The 19303-nt window shown below is 37.1% G+C and overlaps 1 protein-coding gene across 7 annotated transcripts; it reads left to right on the forward strand.

Moving 5' to 3' along the window:
• The first annotated feature begins 95 nt into the window (after positions 1-95).
• LOC113228805 (SWI/SNF-related matrix-associated actin-dependent regulator of chromatin subfamily E member 1) lies at positions 96-19303 on the forward strand. 7 transcript variants are annotated; one of them, XR_003310341.1, is made up of 16 exons: positions 96-220; positions 578-656; positions 1061-1105; positions 1500-1792; positions 2301-2504; positions 5565-5646; positions 10289-10393; positions 11395-11528; positions 12086-12226; positions 15627-15797; positions 16340-16511; positions 16897-17097; positions 17286-17357; positions 17450-17761; positions 18507-18607; positions 18664-19303. XR_003310341.1 is itself a non-coding variant. In XM_026462197.1 (15 exons), the coding sequence occupies exons 2-15, from the start codon at positions 590-592 to the stop codon at positions 18539-18541; spliced, it is 2028 nt and encodes a 675-aa protein (XP_026317982.1). In that variant the 5' UTR covers positions 96-220; positions 578-589; the 3' UTR covers positions 18542-19303. The 7 variants fall into 7 exon arrangements, 5 of the variants coding, with proteins under 5 accessions (XP_026317982.1, XP_026317981.1, XP_026317984.1 ...); XR_003310342.1 differs by lacking the exon at positions 17450-17761; XM_026462197.1 differs by lacking the exon at positions 5565-5646 and adding an exon at positions 2781-2856 and having other exon boundaries at positions 18507-19303.

The following is a 19303-nucleotide window of genomic DNA, read 5'->3' on the forward strand; positions in this document are numbered from 1 at the left end:
CATTATGCTCATGTCGTACGAAGGTGTAAACGGCACGTTAAAATTAATATAATAGCAACACAGTCTCGGTATGCCAAGCTGACATGTTATCCAAGATGGCCGAAAAGATGTGGACGGCGTTGCCCTGAGAAAGTGACGCTGGGTTTATAAATTTCAATTCATTATTTTACTTTTTCAGATTGTCGAGCTAATATAATTAGTCATATCACATAAGCGTAAGGTGAAAATTTCTTCAATATACTTTTACGGCTTTTCGTAATTATGCTGTCTTTGAAATTTTTAAAATAAAATGCCGGTTTCAATTTCGTTGTACTTTCTCAATTACGTTTTGGAATATTACATATTTTCAAGTGAAAGACAAACTAATTACATATCTATAAACACTGTTAAAGGACAATATATAGCAGCTTGGAATTGTATGCCGTGATATCTTGACTCTATACGATTTTTTCAATGTTGTTTTCGTTGTGACTTGTCCAAGGGGACAATCATGGCGTCTTCGTATCTTCTAACTGTACTTGCAAGACTTGTAATAATCAAACAGGGTTATTAGCAATAAGACTTATCTATTTTTCAGGGTGCTCAAGCAATGGCTACTCCAAATAATTACAAGCAAAATACATCCATGTCGATGCCAAGCCCCCAGAGCAATCCGCGTTTGTATTCATTCCTTTAAATACTCGTTTAATACTGCTTACCCGGAAATCACTGTATAGACTTAGTGAAATACAAGTACATATAGAATTAGCAGTAGAGAAAATAGTGTTTTTTTTATTATTTTTAATTAGTAATCTAGATACTAACTATACAGTAAGTGTAACATAGAGAGTACTCAGTTGATGCCTTTGCAAGCTTGGCAAGGCTGAGAGACTTGGTTTCGTGCTGGTTTCTAACAGCGAATGAGCCCCCAGCATGACTCTCTGCTTCTTTTCAACCAGTTTGCATAAGTAACATACTTTTTCTTTTTAATTTTAACCCTTTTGCGTTTATTACTTATATTACTTACTTACATTGTTCTCTTTATGTTGGTTTTGTTTCATGTTTTGTTATGTTGAAACAGACTACATGATTGCGGGGCCCCCAATGAGTTTCGGTATGATGAAAGGTAATGACACCATGTGATTTACTTTACTTTTTGTTCAAAATTTTGTTCTCACATGCTCATTCTGTTTGGATTTAGGTTATCTGTGGGGATTTAAAATTGTAATGCACAAAATTTTCCAGTTTTCACATCACAAATGACCATCATTTATGATCACTGTTGTTTTCTATCCAACATCTTCACTATGTGCTGAATTAGAGCCTACTAAAACATATCTGGCTATTAACCGCTTTCTCTCACTAATGATAACTTTTTAACATTTATTTCTGTTCATTAAGTTAGATGTTAGTGCATATTTGATTTTCTTTTATTTGCCCTCATCCTTCTCCTGTCCTATCCCCTTATGCTTTTTTGTTTTTTCTTTCATTGTATTGCCGCCCCGCTGCTTGGCTTGAAGGCGGTATGAATGCACCGCCGCCGCACCATAACCAATACCAGTACCACCCGCAATACCAGGGTGGTCCCCCAATGGGTCACCCGGGCCATCCGGGTCACCCGGGTGCCTACGGGTGGCAGCAGAGTCAACAGCAACAGGCCCGTTTCGGTGCAGAAAGCGCGCGACGCACCACCACAGGCAGTGCTGCGCAGTCTGCCCAGTCAGGCAAAGACGATAAGACGAGTCCGTTTGTTTCTACTGTGCATTCTCATCCTGGATTCCAGCCGCAGAAGATCGGGAAGGGTGGCGCTCCCGTGAGTACCCCTTTTCGTAAAGGACATTCACAGTTCAAATAGAGTCAACATTCCATTTTTCTAATAATTAACTATTAGAAAAATGGAATGTAAAATAAGCAAAATAACACTTGTTGGAACAATGGCTAAACCACTAATTACCTAAACGAATTGCACCAATGTTTCTATCTTAATTACCAATTATCAAATAGGGGATATTAACACTTAAAAGTTGTAAGTCCGAACTGTAGTACAGCACATAAATGTGTTTGATCCGTGATTGACAATAATTACGATGGCTTGAATTTGAAAAAGTCGTCGATACTGGATCTATAATGAAATGAATGACTGAAGTATAGTTTTTTTAGAATGGAGAATTCTACATTCTGTAGCCAATATGTGTTTATGGTTTAAGTACAAATTGCAGATTGTCAAAATAAGACAAACAGAAATAAAATTGATCTGCATTAATGTAGTTTTAAAATTAAATTTGACTTTCATAAATAACACCTGCATATCCACATTTCAGGGTGCCAGTCTTCCCAAACCTCCAAAGCCTCCAGAGAAACCCCTAATGCCCTACATGCGTTATTCCCGGCGAGTATGGGACAGTGTAAAGGCTGCTCATCCTGACCTGAAGCTATGGGAGATAGGTCGAATTATTGGTGGTATGTGGAGAGACTTGCCTGAAACTGAAAAGGCAGCATTTGTCGATGAATATGAGGCAGAGAAGGTATGCATTTAAGTTAATTAATATTGTGCTCTATTTTTTTTATCTTAATCAATTATATTTGTCATAATATCTCAATTAAATCAGGAATGCTAGGTTATATATCATTTTTTATTAGAAAGTTTGGTTCCAATTTTTTATTAAATTATTGTTTTGTCATCAGAATGATTTTGTATCTCTGGGCTTATAACAAAAATTATTGAAAGGGTAAATAAGTATAATTTAACCACAATTTATATTATGCAACAAAAAAAATAACATTTTAATTTTGTGAATTAGGCGCAGTACACAGAAATGTTGAAAGCATACCAATCATCGCCTGCCTACATACAATGGTTGGCGCATAAATCGCGAGGTATTTTGAACCCTCTGTCTGTTGTCACAGGGCCCATTTGTGTATAATCCCACGCTCTCACTCCACTGCCAAATAACAAGGGTTAGAAGGGTCCGAACCACTGTATGTTTCACGACATTTTTGTTTCATTTACATGACACAGCTTCACCATTTATAGATATTATTTACATACACTTCGATTGGTAATAAACTGTATAGAAAACGGTAATGTTGCCCCACTATATTTGACGGTAATTCTAGAAAACCAAACAAAAATATGTAGATAGAAAACATTTTAGTCATTTTTGTGTATCATAATAATACAAACAATATATTTCATTTCTTTATCTCAAGATTTAAGTAATCAAATAAATAGTATAGTAAATAGATTTAATATAGAAGAAAAGAAATAATTCGTACCTTCATTCATCTAGTTAGCGAAAGAATAAATTTATTTAGGGCTGCTGCTGCTGACTGCTGGCATTGTTTCCCTCTTTGAGTGGCTAAGATTATCCTGGCGGAGGCAGCCAGCCCTCTGGTCAATGTAGGCTTTAATGAAGGACAGCTTCTTAGCAAGGAGTTTTCACAGTATGGACAAATTGTTGCACTTGAAAATAACAGGTAGTAGCAAAAACTGTCTTGTTCATCATATAATTTGTATTCAATAGTACACTGAACAATTATGCATTTACACTGTTGTGCTTTGTACAAACGAGAATCGATTTGAGACAAATTTGATACTAACATTTTATTTTACATTTGCATTATTTTAAATTATTTTTTCTATTTTTGACGTCATTTTTATTGACAAGGAAATTTTTACACGACGACTATTGCCCGCCCCACCCCCCTTTTCTCCATCTTATTTAATAATAACTAAATTAAAATTATTAAATTTGTTACATTACTTCAACGATTACACGCACGTGACATACTCCCAATAGAAAGAAAATTACACGCACGTGACATCACCCAATAGAAAGAAATGTTTGGGCAAAGGTTTAAGATGAAGTTTATAAAACGAACTTTGGCTAAGTATGGCACTTGCAGAAAAAACTCGCGAATCCACTTACTATGAGTGTCTGCCTGAAAATAAAATGTAACAGTATTGAGTACCTTCTATTTTATTTATATTCATTTTTGTCGCATTTACATACTTTTGTACTATTTCCTCTAATTTGAATACATAATTTAATGACAACGATGTTATTATGAATGAATTGTTAATTTTATAATTGTTGTGTATTTTTCATTTTTGTTTGACGATCCCAATATAATTTCTTATACATTTAGTGCAATTTATACTGTTACATTATATTTGAGAAATAAATTAATCTGAATCGTTTAATTTCTTACTTAAACTTAGGCAAACTTCGTTTTGTATACAGGGTTTTTTGTAAAACACTAACCTCACAGGACTTTATTTCTTTTGGAAGAAAGAAAGGCACACGTAGCGAATTCTAAATGCGGAGATACATGTCTTTAAATATTTTGTTAGGTTTTTCTGATAAAAAGGATAAATGAAATACATGTTTGTTATAAATGTGTATGTTTTGTACATGTTTTATACAGAAACTTTCATTGTATTTCAATCAGCCGTTTTTAAAAATAGTTTGTTTCTTAACTTAGTACGAAAAAAATAAGAAATATTATAACTGCATACAAAGGGCATAACTAATTAAATGTGACTTTTAATATTTGACTCATGAATAGAACTAAAGAGCACAAATTGTAAGCTGTTGTGCCTTTTTTGTGGTATTATAATAAGGCCATAATTCGGACCATTTCTAAATAAAATGCTTTGATACTAGCGTTTTTAACGTAGTAAACGTGAAATATGACTTTTTGTTGTAAAACATCTGATTATTGATCAGTTGTGCCCTTTTTCGTTCTAAGGGCAGTATGTTACTAACATCATAAGCAACAACTTTTTACGAAGCATAATTTTAACAAAAATAATATATAATAAACTTTTACGTTTTTGTTGTACTATCTGACACTTTAGATCTGTATTTTTTAGCAACGCCTGCATGCTGTCATTCATAAAAATAATGTTAGTAGTGGGTGCTATCTTATGCTACCGCGCAGTGTTATCAACCATTTAGAGCGATCTATTTAAATATTTATATTTTTATATAACACTAAGTGACGGGATGTACAAGTCGTGTGCCGGGTGGAGAGCGACACGCCTGTCCCTAACAGTTGCGGTACCACTCAAGAGTTTTAAATCACAAAGACCTAAACGGCACTGCCACTGCGCCCGACATCCTGTGACAAGTTGACAAGTTTCATGTGCCTGTAATTTCACCAGCACCTTTACCCTTCACAACCGGAACACAGTAATGTGACTATTACTGCTTGCCAGTAGAAATAGGTAAATTGGCAGTACTTGTCGGGACAAACCCTTTTTGTACGTAATAAAAACATGTGAAAGAAAAGTTGTTTATGGTGTTAATAATATAGTCCTACGAGGTTTTTAGTATTTTACATATAACTTTGTATACGAAAAACTTGTTTAAGTCGCCATTTTGCTTGGTCGAAGTTATAGTTCGTTTTATAAATTTCACAGTGTATATGGCTCCTTGTTATTCGAGTCAAAGAGTCGATCATCCGAAATAAGTCTTGTGTCTCGTTTGTACAGCACGTAATGTTATTGTGACTAACTGGCACATTAAAAAGCTAATTTTGTCCCCCATGCACGTCACCTCATTTGCACTCGGGCTCGCTAGTCGGAGTACGAAAAGAGTTTGAAGGCGTACCACAACTCGCCCGCGTACCTCGCCTATATCGCCGCGAAAAACAAGGCCGTAGGTAAGAGAATGCACAGTCGGTTATTGGCAAAAAGTTCAGTCACAAAACGTTCGAATTTTGAATACCATAATTTCGTTCCTCATTCATTTTGTCAACGTAGAAGATGGCATCACTAAAACCTCGATATACTTTTAAAAAAGGAAGCGTTAGCAATGTTGCCACAACATAAAAAAGAATATATTATGTAGTAGGTAGTATTAATGTTAGTAGGTACGATATGCCGATATTGGCTCATAGATGGTGCTATAGTTTATTTAGAATGAATAGTGTTACAATAAAAGGGGTTAGCTTAGTTTAAGTTATATTTTTTTGTATGTATTATTAGTTCCTCGACTGACATTTTAGTCGTGACCTGAAACTTTTTTTCGTGTTTATTCTTTTTTATTACGACCTTAGTCAACTTTCAAAAGTGAACATTCTCCACCACGATTAGTATAATGTAACATAACTTTTTCTAAGAGCGGTGGCTTCTCATTTGAGATACCAACGTGTGCATATGCCTATGACAATAAATTAAAGTTAAGCGCATTAATGAATGTTTAGTACAATGCTCTAGTCAACTGTAAAAGAAAGTAATGAAACCTCCAGACCTAAAGTACACAATCATTAGAAAACGTGTGATGTTCGCAATCCGGCTTTGATCATCCTGGCGAACTGCGTTCTAAATCTTCTCCTAAGGGCGATCCGCACTCAGCAGCGGGATGTCGAGTTGGTTACGAACATGAATCTTTATATTAACGAATAGTTGTAATATCTTACCACAACTCAAGATGTAAAGTGCTAAACCAAAATTACGATGCCCTGCATAATTTGCCTAAAACTAGTCGTAACTAATACTTCAGGAAAGTAACGATATTTGTTTGGGAAACATAGTTGCCCAGTTGAGTTCACCCTTTTTAATAAATTAAAAATATTTTTTTACCGCGCGAGCTTTTTTTATCGTCTACAGATGTTATTTTGATGTTATTTGTGACTGGACATTTTGCAACATGAATACTCCGACGGAACTTCTGATCAGGCATGACAATTTGTAATATTTATGTTATTTTCTAAAATCCAGATTTATTCGAGTTTTACAGAACTTTTTTTTTTAATCTTTATTTTTTGAAGAGGGTTTTGTTCCAATGAACACGTCACCCTCACAATGAAAGGAGTTTTACAGAACTTAACGAATGTTATTAACTTTACATTCTAATGTATTATGTAACTTATTTTTCCACTTATCAGTTCGCTACTACAATTAAAAGTTTACTAGTTTATAAAGTTATTAGTCGTTGGAGGTTGCACAGTGATATTCTATAAGTGTAATAGGACTGGTTCACATGACAAGCGTTAGACGCGCGTTTCGGTAACACGCGCTTATAACTATATAAGTTTATTCGTAAGTAGATGTTAACATACTGACACACGTTAAGTGCGTGCTACTTATTCGTGTAGTTGTAAACTCCGCGCTCAACGTGCGTCTGAGGCCGCTAATTCGCAACAGTCGGGCGTGCACCTGGTCGTAATTTGAGCGTACATGCTAGTGATGAAAGAGACTCGTCTCGACTCGACGTCTTTTAAGGCCTTTTAAAAAACGTCGACTAACTTTCAACGCCTCACGACTAGTCTAGTCTTTTAACCCTCTAGTCTTGAGTCATAAGACTAAAACTGAAGTCTAATTCGAGTCGAAGTCTTTTAACCCTAGGAAGCTTAAGACTTATAGGACTAAAACGACTGGCGCCTTATAGCCTCGGGAGTCTCGAGTCATGAGCCGTATGGCGTGATTTTATTTCTACCCACAAGGTAAATAAACGTGATTATTTACTACATACTACTTATGTCATTTTCATTTATAAACTTCGGGCTTAATAAGACATAAAATAGATATAACACCTTTGCAAACAACTCGAGTCGTTTAAGTCTTTCAAGTGGTCTTTTAGTATAACGACTGAGTCTTATTAATAAAAACTCGAACCGCCCAGTCTTAATTTTAGAGTCGAATCCTGTAAAATGGAGTCAAGTCGTTATAAAACGCCTTAAAAGACTGAGTCTCTTTCATCACTAGTACATGCTTCCGTTACTAACCATACAGACTTGTGCAGTTATGCGTGTTTTCCAGTGGAACAGCGGGGTGGTGTAGTTAGCGTGCACGCTGGTTCGCTAAATAAATGCATTAAGGTGTTTTTGACCAAGCGTTTTCGCGGTGCGTCACGCATATACAAGTGGTGTTTTACTTATGACACGACACTTCCCGGAAGGACTACATTCGCAAATAAAAAATGCTGGAATAAGTTTTTTTTAAATAAACTTTGTACGATTAAGTCTTAAGTAGAATAGGGCATTTTTAGGGAATGAGGCCTACTGCGAATAGGTAACTTTACGACTATAGATCGTTCCGGAATAGGTCCTATGTGGGCTAATCCGCTGCACGCCACAATGCACTTTGAATTAAACGCATGAACACTTCGCCGCCGCTCTGATTTTGCGGCCTTAGGCTTGTGACCTCAACCGGGTTTTATGCTCAGGCTACACAGGCGGCCGCCGAAGCATTCCGCGCGCGGGAATTTTTGTAATGTACGAGTTCATGTGAATCCTGACGAATGACGCCTCTATGTGGCCAGAGCATTAAATAATGATGTTATTTAAATGACGTACATCTCAATAAGGAACACTACAGACTATTCAGTGAAAATATTACTTTAACCTTTTCGTATATGGTTGACAATCGAATGGAAGTCTTGTCATATTAAAGACTTTTCTTAATAACAGTTATATTCTATTGATTCTGTAAAACTCGTAAGCTTGGGTTTTAGATTTGCATACTGTAATAATTAAGTAAAATTTGTCATAATTATTATATTGGTTGAGCATGATGTAAGCACATTGAAACGCATGTGACACTCGAATACCGACAAATTAACTCTTTTGTACTCTGTTTTATGTGTTGTGTCTGTTTGTGTTTTTTAAAAATACTGGCAAGTTTATTTTGAACCCTGAAATGATGGCGCTAGTGTTGACGTATGATATCAATGTTCATAATGTCAGTACAGGCCTACCGCTTAACTGAGTCGGTTGCTGAGGATGACACTTTGCGTAACAGTTATGTCATGCTACACACGGGATTATTTCAACAAGATTTCTGACGATGTTAAAAAGTTTATTGAAAAAAGTGCCTATCAAATCATTCAATTGTTGTTATGTAAAACGGTAATAATTAAAAACTTAAAACGTAGTTGTAAAGTTACCTAACTGAGTGACGAAATACTCTAATAGGTTTCTCATAGATGGCGCTATGTATAAAATGTCGTTGAAAGCCAAATAAAAAGATCCGACAACAAGCACATGGAAAATGTGAGGTGAAGTCAGGGAATAAAATTCGTGAGGTCCACTGTTTCGTCCCGTGGCTCAGTTGGCATAGTGTCACGGTTTGCTAGAAGACGTCGGTTCGAATTTTTCTAAGTGTTCGACCTTTGTATTAATAATTATAACAAACTAGTGGACTAATTTCACAAATATAATATCAATTCCATACATAGACATAATCGAAATAAATAGACAAGCCATTTAGCACTTTATTCAATCAACTTGTTATTGAATATAGTCAGATAAATGTTGCTGAAATTATCCTGTGTGCAGCGCGACATGACGGTTACGGAAACTGTCACTCCTCTCACACCGTGTAACTACCTCAAGAACCAACTCAGTTAAGCGGTAGGCCTGTAGAAGAAATTTTTTTAAACTTCGCGACACCTGCGCGTCCAAATTAAACTTGTTATCGTTTAGAATTCAATGTTATGAAAATTACATCGAATTTTAATACACTGAATTACGTTAAAGGAAGTCAAATATTATATTTTGAATAATTTTCTGTTATTTATAAATGTAATTCAAAAACTTTTGAATTATGTTACATGTTTGTTGCCAAAACGCACTATTGGTAATAGTTTAACAGGTTCTAATTTGTTTCACTAGTGCTATGAGACTATATTTGCTGACAGCTGACTTAGCACTTGTAGTTGCTAAGTCAGCTGCACTGTCAATATGAAATACCAATTTGTATTTTAGAGGTTTTCGAGGTTCACAGATATTTTCGAGGTACACAGATATATTCGAGGTACCTACATGGATATTTTCGAAGTACATACATAACTTAGTGGTCCTCAAATATCGTTTCCTTTATCACGAATCTACTTAGAATTTTCACGGAAAATAATTATTTACTTACATTGATATAAAATTTCAAGTTCTATTTTATGTTTATAATTCAATCATAGAATTCAATACAATATTAAATATCCTTTATTGCACTCGAGATCAAATACAAAACAAACAAATGTCAAAAAAACAGGGTAACAACTGGCTACCGTATTTTTATAGCAATATCTTCCAGACTATTTCTGAGACAGGATAAACTTAGACAATAATAACAATCAGATGGTGCAATAAAAAAACTAAAATATGTGAGCTTTATGTAAAATTTGTAAGTTATATCCATTAAACTAGGGATGCCTTAAAATACTTACATTGCCATGCACTTAATCTTCAATAATACAACTTGTATTCAAGTTGCTAGTGCTATAACTACATAAAACAAGCAACGTTGGAAATTCTGCTTTATATCAATGTGAACAGGGTTACAATAGCGGTGTTGTGTTAACAGTAGGCAATTTGGAAGAGGAGAGCTCTAACAAGAAGGGAAGCTCTCAGAAGGACCAGCAGCAACAGGATCGAAGAATAGATATACAGCCGGCTGAAGATGAGGAAGGTAAGCACAGACTACAAAGCAATATATACACTATTATTTTTCATTAAGGTCACATATAAACAAACAATAGAGATGCAGAATGACAGCTATTCGAAGGATGAAAGATATTGTTGGATTGACTTTCTAAAATTTTCACAGGTTGGAAATGTTTTTTTTCCGGATCTAAATAGCTTAAATTTGTTTTTCTAATAAACCAATGTTTTGGGGCTGTTTACAGGTCCCGTGGTCCCATGTTCACAGCTTGCCGAGTCAGCCATGACTATGGGACCTGTAGAATAAAAAGGAAAATTGTTTCAAGAACTGTCACATAGGAAATGAAACTTTTTTTCCGATCTAAATCGCGCATATTTGTTCTTGCAAATTAACCAACATTAAGGGCCCTTTACAGGACTCATGGCCATGGCTGACTGACCATGGGACCCGTAAAAAATAGTTTCATTTCCTATGTGTAACAATCGCGAAAATTTATCTACTCGATATATAAGACTGCCTCGGTGGCCGAACGGTTACCATGCCGGACTGCCACGTAGAGGTCCCAGGTTCGATTCCCGGGCCGGGAGAAATATTTGTATGGCCTACAATTATTTCTCTCGTGAGTTTGGGTGTAATTTGTGGTTGTCTATATGTGTGTCCATGGCACCCGCGACACAGGGTTTCCCTAGTGCGGGGCTATGTTGAGTGTGTGCGTTATAATTTATTTATTATTATTATTATATACCTGTCACAGTAAATTCATGGTAGAGATACTAGTCTCAAATTAACACCAGAGCGCTACACTCAGATCAAAACTAATCTAGCAAACTTCGTTTCGCAAATTGATCCTACTGAGAATAGAACCTTGGATAATACTTTGATTTAAAGTCCCTTCGAGACCATGGGCGTTGCAATACGTCCGAAAGGTCGAGGTAATTAAAATATGTTTTTATACGTGATTAAGTCCCGAATTGAAAATCCAATAATACCTAGGATAAGTGTAACCACTGGGCCAATGATACTTCCAGATCAAGATGAGGGTCTGTCTGTAAAGCACGTAGCGTACGCGCGCTACCTACGCAACCATAGGCTCATTAACGAGATATTTTCCGACACCGTTGTGCCTGACGTGCGTTCTGTTGTCACCACCGCCAGGATGCAGGTATTGTATAACGTGACCATTATTTTTTTCCCCTCAGAGGAGGACACGTGTAAATTTATTATTTTTGTGCAGGGGGTGCTACCGCATTTGAAAAAAAAACATCAAAATAATTATTCCTTGTAATTTTTTATGTTAAATTATAATAAAAAATACGTGTTCCTCGCTTCATTCTTGCATAATACATGCCTGTTCGTTCTATTATATAATAAATGTATAATACAATTAACCATCAACCCATGCATACGTCCCAATGTTGGACACGGATTTCCTCTCAGACGAGGGTTTAGGATATATCCGCCATGCGTTTTCCGAGGATTCTAAACTATCTTCGACGTCTGTTCACCGAAAAGCTCATGGTAAATTTCGTAGTAGTTTAAGAGAAGAGGATTAAGTATATTTTGGGTTAGGTATTAAGACAATGTATATTAACTCCTTTATAGTTTTAATTCATTTTTATAAATGGGCCACTTCTATAAGGAACATAGGAATGGAAAGAACCTCCATGATATTATTAAACTTCGTGCACCTTGTTCAATTATATTTTATAAAAATTCTAGATATTGAAAAAACAAGTTCAATCGCTTACGATGCACCAGAAGAAGCTGGAAGACGAACTGCAGCAGATTGAGGAGAAGTTTGAAGCCAAGAAACGGAAATTTATCGAGAGCAGCGAGGCATTCCAGGAAGAATTGAAGAAGGTATTCTTTTTTTAGCCAACTTCGAACAAAGAGGAGGTTCTCAATTTGACTGTTTTATATGTTCCGTGTTTACACCCTTATTTGTAAACCGATTTCGGTGATTTGTTGGAAAAAGAGTACCTCAGTAGGGACTACTCAACTACTAAACTACTCAAATTTGAAGAAAATATACCTCTGAGTGTGGCAAATTAGGGGATGAAGGAGGTTTATTGATTTCATCCATTTTCTGTTACCCATTTCAATAAAACTTAGCAAAACGCTATAATTCCACAAAACTTGGAGGTTTTTTTATAAAAAAAAATTATATTACAAAACACAATTTACGTGACCTCAATGAAAAAAAAACCTTTTTTTATATCACGTCATAATACAATATAAAAAGAAGAAAATAGAAAACAAAGAAGAAGACGTAGTCAAGTGGCAAAGAATCTGTTAAAACTAAAGTGGCAGTTTTATATTTCATGGTATTGCGTCACTAAAATAAATGAAGAACATTGAACCGATTTTCACTATGTACACATAAGAGCTTAGCGTTATAATGGCTATAACATTAATTAAACAATATCAATAATTGTGCTGTCCGTAAATGGCTTAAAGCCAGCCAGACTCGCTAACACCTTAAGGCTCTTATTTTATTTATTTATATTGTGGCGGAACGGAATGCAAGCGAAATTTTTTAACGATATTGTACATAGCACAATGAACTTTATGGTCAACTGTGTACCGTACAACCTAGATACGAGCTAAAATCTTCCACGCAATTCTCGAGCATGCTCGAGAATGATCGTGCATGATCCGCCGCAATGTAAATTGAGCCTGAGACGATTGGATTATTGTGACGGATTCGTGAAGTCAAGGTCATCCAACACTAATCTAGTTGATTATACTATCTCGTAAATGTCGTGGATGCGGGCCACCAAGTCGATGCTATTTATACGGACTTCTCTAAAGCTTTTGATAGGGTACGTACATTCTGATTGGCAAGCTGAGGCAATATGGTGTTTGTGGTGAGTTGCTGGATTGGTTTACATCATACCAATTGCAATCGCCAACAACACGTGGCTTTAAAAGGCTACAAATCAATGGCTTTTGATGCTGGTTCGGGAGTTCCGCAGGGATCACATATCGGTCCATGGCTTTTCAATTTGTTCATAAACGACACCCTCTGTTGTTAATAATAGCCAAGTATTTCTTTTTGCAGACGACCTTAAACTATGTAAAACAGTTAAAACTCTGAAGGATAGTTTGTTATTTCAGAATGATTTGGACAACATCCTTGATTGGTGTCAATGTAACGATATGTCCGTTAATAGTAGGAAATGTTTTTATAGCAAATTCACTCGTAAACATGACGTAATTGCCACGGTTTACAATATTGATGGTGAAGTTCTGGAGGAATACAATAAAATACGCGACTTGGGCGTTACTTTTGATAGTAAGCTTACATTTCTACCACATCTCAATAAAATAATAGCCAAATCTTCCAAACTGCTTGGTTTCATCATGAGAAATGGTAAAGTTTTTAAAAATCCCAGTATGAAAATAACCATTTACAACGCCTATGTAAGAAGTACTCTAGAATATTGCAGTATTGTGTGGTCGCCTTCACATCTTACAAACACGTGTAGAAATTTAATGAACTCCCAACCTATTATACATAAACTAGAGCATTTCAAAATGGAGAGTTTAACTGACCGCAGACGTATGTTAGACCTGGTTTTCACGTATAAAACCCTGAGAAACGAAATAGATTGCCCTCCTCTTTTACAATTATTTAAAATCCGCGTCTCAAGCCGGATGCCCCGTTACCCGGTCGCACTATTCCATCCGCCACCTTCTAGGACCAACCTTAAGTATCACTCCGCTATCGCTAGATTGTCAAGAAGCTTTAACGCGCTTGATCAAACAATAGATGCGTTCAACGATTCGCTCCATGTTTTTAAATCTAAAATACGAATGAATCCACCTGGGCGTAACTCATAATGTTTATTTTATTCTATATATCTATATATATCTTTACTTAATAATAATTAGAATATTTTTTTTGTTTATATTCCATTTGTACCCCCTGTCATTGCTTAAATTTTCTTTTTATGTTGTGGCACCTACAGGTAGTGCAATTAGAATTAAACGTATTTTTAAGTCTTCATTATTCCTGAGATTTATTGTATCTACCACTGGCTGTCCTTAAATAAATAAATAAATAAACGTGTCGCTTCAATCATAAATTCAGGAAGCCGTACTGCTTAGTACGGCTCGTACTTTTTGCCGGCTCTTGAACTTGATTCCCTGGACCCAGCGGATTGTGCCGTAGCCGGGGAATACGGCTTGCATTTTAAAGTTCAAATTTTATCTTCGTCATGGGAGAGGCGAAAATCTTAAAAAAATACCCAAAATAATGAGTTATAGTTCATTTTTTAACAGTTTTGATTTTACAATATCAGGAGGCCCCTTTTAAGCACAATAATGTTTGTTGTAGGAGTACATTGCCTGCTGTTTGAAAACTATTGTTCTAGTAGTTAGGATGGTAATAAAACTTCATTTTGCTTGTTTATTTTTGACGAAGAAGACGAATGTGTGTTTTTGAAATAGAGATGGTGTTGATGTTTTTGTAATTAGGGTTTCAGGGACGTTTATTGAGGCCGGAAATTAGTTCTATTGTTTTTTTTATAAGAGAATAAGTGTGCATTTAGCCCTCGCATCTCACCTGATGGAAAGCGATGACTAGGTCGACGATATTTAACTGGCTCCATGGCCATTGTTACTATATATACTGCATATACTGAGACCTCCACGCAGATGTCTCCGGGTTCGATTCCCGGGCTGAGAGAAATATTTGTATGGTCTATATTTATTTCTCGTAAGTTTAGGTGTAATCTGTGGTGATACAGGGTGTCCCCAGTGCCGAGCTATGAGTTTGTGCGTTATTATTGTCAAACGCACGTAAATAAAGCCTATTTACTCTCGCCTTGAAAAGGCTCAAGGTTATAGTGTTCGGTGAACAAGTCTGCGTAAATATATAATATAATAGTGGACAATCTAAAGATTCTACGATCGCTTCTACATGAAGCGATAGTAGAATCTTTAGATTGTCCACAACATAGGCTTGCAACTCCATAATATGTCTAACCTCACGATGATGGGATGGGAAAGGCGGAATTAAATTTTCAATTACATCGCACATTCTCCGTGATATGTATATCCTGTAGCAGGCAGCTTTACAGTGATGTTCAAGGCTTTGCAAATTTGCAATGTACTTCGCCCTTATATAACTATAGTTGTATAATGTAAACTTAATTTTAGTTGCATAGTAACCGTTACGAAAATTAATTTTTAACTAGCAAAACAACCACTTAGTAAGGATTATATTGTTTAAACAATTAATTGTCATCCGTTCCAGCATTGCAAGCCAGCGGTAGACGAAGAGACCTTCGGTCGCATGGTGGAACGAGCGCTAGAAGCGATGCGCCGCGGCGTGAACCCCACACACCCGCTGCACCCGTCAGCGCCCGCGCAGCCGCCGCACGCGCCGCTGGCGCCTAGCGCCGCCAACGCCGACCGAAAGGACGAGGTCAGAGCTTGTTACCTACATTCATTTCTCGTATACCTCCCGCTGCTGGGTATTGACACGAATAAAACAATACTAAAATTCATACAAGCACCCTAAGACCGAAGTTGACAAGTCTCAGGTGACTGTCATTTCACCAGCTACCCTTCAAAACCGGAACACAGTAATGCTGACATTACTGCTAGGTGGCAGAAATAAGTAAGGTGGCAAATGTGTTTTTTTATGATTACTTATGATTGTGTCGTCTGTTAAAGGTAAAACCACATAAGTGACATTTTCCACAGAAGTTTCCTTTGCGTTGTAAAAATCTGTTCTGGTTTTCGTCATACTAATTTCACGGCGAATAACGAGTAATTGTCGCCTAAATTGTGAAGATTGCGCTGTTTCTTAACATCACTAATTAAAAAATAATTGTGTATATCATAACGTACAACATTAAATTCTGGATCGAACTGTATAAATAACTTACGTCGTATTAGTAAGTTATGTCCATTCGTGATAATGAAGATGATATAAATTAATTACCCTCCAATGCTATCGCGTAGCCAATGCAACAAGATTCGGCACAAACAAAACCAGAGACGAACGGACCGACACAGGTGGACAAAATCTCCACGTCAGAAGCCAAACCTGACTCTGATGCCAGCAAGGAACAGCCTTCTGAAGAGAAAAAAGAAACGCCTGCCAATGGACCAGCTAATCATACTGATGGGGAAGGTGAACAATAATTTTATTTATTTGCTTTCTTGTCACTTGCTGTTCGTTTGTTGATTTTCTTCATTACGGGAGCTATCACACTTATTTGAGTCAGAAAAGGCTTTATGTCTGTGCAATAAGAACGAAAAAGACAAAAACACCAATTACCTGGTCTCAACCGTAAGAATACCCTATACTATGAGCACATGATTTTCGAACTACTGGGCACTATCCAGAACACCTAGGTTAGAATCAATTTAGACAAGTTCGTTTCCTAAATTGTAAAACACCGGAAATTGAACCCAGTACTTCTCATCAAGTGTTCATAGTGCTAACGTTTGAGCTGTGGAGGTCGTCAAAGTAATATTATTGTGAATAGTATAATGGGGCTTAATATGAAATTCAGGTGAACGCAAAGAAGAAAAGCTTCAAGACAACAGACCAGATTTGAAAGACGGCGGTGTCCCTCTCGTTGGTCCTCCGGGAGTCCCGTCTGGACCTCCGAGCGCTGGTGTCCCTCCAGGTCCTGGTGCACCGCCACAGGCCGGTACTCCGCCGGCTGGCCCGCCGCCCCCAGGGCAGCATATGCCCTCGCCGCAGCACCATCGTAAGCATTGACCTCATTGCAAATTTTTGTAAATCATGATACAAGACCGAGAAACATCCTTTTGCTTTGATTTTGTGGTGAACTTAAATGGTAGTATTGCAATTCTTACAAGCCTGGAGCTTACAGCTTGCACATCAAGTTAAAAAAAACTAACCATTCTGCATTTAATTTTAATATTGTAATTCCAGCTATGATGATGCCGCCAAACCCCAACGCCCCTCCCCACCCGGGCGCCCCCCATGGAGGCCCGCCCCCACCAGGTACCGTACTCCATAATAATATCCATCTCACAATATTAACCAACCATGCTTCCGCGGCTTCCATGTGTGATTAACATTGTATGTGTCCGCAGTGGGCGGCTACGGTGCGCCTTACGGCGGACGCTACTACCCGGGCTACGGCAACTTCCCGGGCGGGTATCCGCACTACTACCCGCCCGCACCCGGTGCCCCACCCGCCGACCCGTACGCGGCGCCGCACCCCTCTCACCCGCCTCACCTGTCCGCACACCCACCACATTTGCCCCCACACCCGCACCAACCACCTCACCCGGGTCCCCACCACGCCCCGCACCCGCACCAACCACCTCATCCCCACCCGGCTCCGCAGCAGCTGCCCCCACCTGCCGCGCATCCCGCGCCGCCGCCTCACCACGAGACTAAACGTGAGTACCAGACCCTTTCCATTTTTTGTTTGCTCTGTGACAAATCAGGGAAAAAAGATATGCATCGTTTTAAAAGTAATATTAACATGTCTCTGTCCCACCCTTTTGTGTCTATCACAGCAAATAATACAATGGAATGATATTCATACACCTTCACCATCATTGCTGAGTTGCTTTTTAACCCTACATTCTCAAGTTGGATTTGGTATTTTAAATATAATAATCACCCAGACCCGAGACAATATAGAAAAGTTAGTTTTCTACATTAACCCGACCGGGGATCGAAGCCGGGACCTCAGCGATGGCGACATCATGAAAACCAGTGTGCAAATCATTCGACCACGGAGGTCATCAGATATATAGGTTTTCTTCTGTGGATTTTTCAATGTATGCAATAAAAAAATGTACAGGTTGAAACGGAAAGTGTATCGAAGCAAATAGATTAAACACTGTACCTTACGCAGTTAAATCAAGTGTGATGTTAAAAACAATATTCTGATACGCCTTAACACTATTTGAACATGAAAAAAAGAATACTGAATGGATCTTATATTTGACTATTTACCTGTTTATTGTAGACAAAACAATGAGTAGTTTGATTATTGTTTTTGTAATGACTTGCTTGTGTGACCATGGCCGTAACTTGATCATATTGAGCTTTTGTTTTAAAGCATTCACAAACAATACAAGCAATTATATTTTCTAAAAGATTAAGTGTTAAAATGAGTATTTCGTATTGTTACAGAGGATGAGCCACCAGCCAAGAAGGAGTCTGATTGATTGTCACCAAAACGCGCCGTCAAACGACGGCGTAAGTCCTCAACCAAGGACAACCAATAAACAAACATTTACTATAGAAATGCTTCACTATTTAACACAGATGAGTGTCAATTCGGACAAACGCAGACAGAAATTTAATTATAAATTTTGTCAGTTTTTTCTTTCATTATCAGTAGGACAAGGGAACAAATTTATAGTGTATGTATGAATTTTGACTGCTACATAGCTAAATTAGTATATGAGGGTTGACAAATTTGGAAGCTCTGAAATAATATTAAATGTATATTTTTTTTACATTGTACTCCCACAACACATGTTGTATAGCAGTCTGCTGTGGTAGAAGCAAAAAACTCAATACTAACAAAATTGAAAAAAGAGCGTCGCCAACAAGCAAAGAGAACTTATACTTTTTGCTTGTAACTTTTAAGTTAAATTTAGTTTGCGTTTGTCCGAATCAACGTCCCAATAAGGCGTTTAACGTATTAATGTTAACTTCATTGTCATAGTTTTTTGTTCTAGGCATTAGACATTTAAAAATGTATCTTCATTATTACTGCCTCTTAAAAAATTGGTAATCATTTTGGACCAGTCCAACAATTTACTTTCAATTTGTGATATAAAACTGTTACCATAACATTAGGCAAATTGGACGTAGTTAAGCAAAAAGGATCCATTCCACAAAATTATCAAAAAATGGGTTAGTACCAAACGGTTCCTAAAGTCTAATAAGTATATACGTACAAAAGTATATGTCCAATTATT

Source organism: Hyposmocoma kahamanoa, unplaced genomic scaffold (genome assembly GCF_003589595.1).
Source record: "Hyposmocoma kahamanoa isolate Upper Pololo Valley unplaced genomic scaffold, ASM358959v1 244, whole genome shotgun sequence".
Taxonomy (NCBI): Eukaryota; Metazoa; Arthropoda; class Insecta; order Lepidoptera; family Cosmopterigidae; genus Hyposmocoma; species Hyposmocoma kahamanoa.

Coding starts and splice junctions, on each gene's coding strand:
- LOC113228805 (XM_026462196.1), top strand. CDS start 590: ATGGCTACTCCAAATAATTACAAGCAAAATACATCCATGTCGATGCCA. Junction 12,227..15,626: donor TCCAGGAAGAATTGAAGAAG/GTATTCTTTTTT, acceptor CATCCGTTCCAG/CATTGCAAGCCAGCGGTAGA. Junction 15,798..16,339: donor ACGCCGACCGAAAGGACGAG/GTCAGAGCTTGT, acceptor GCTATCGCGTAG/CCAATGCAACAAGATTCGGC.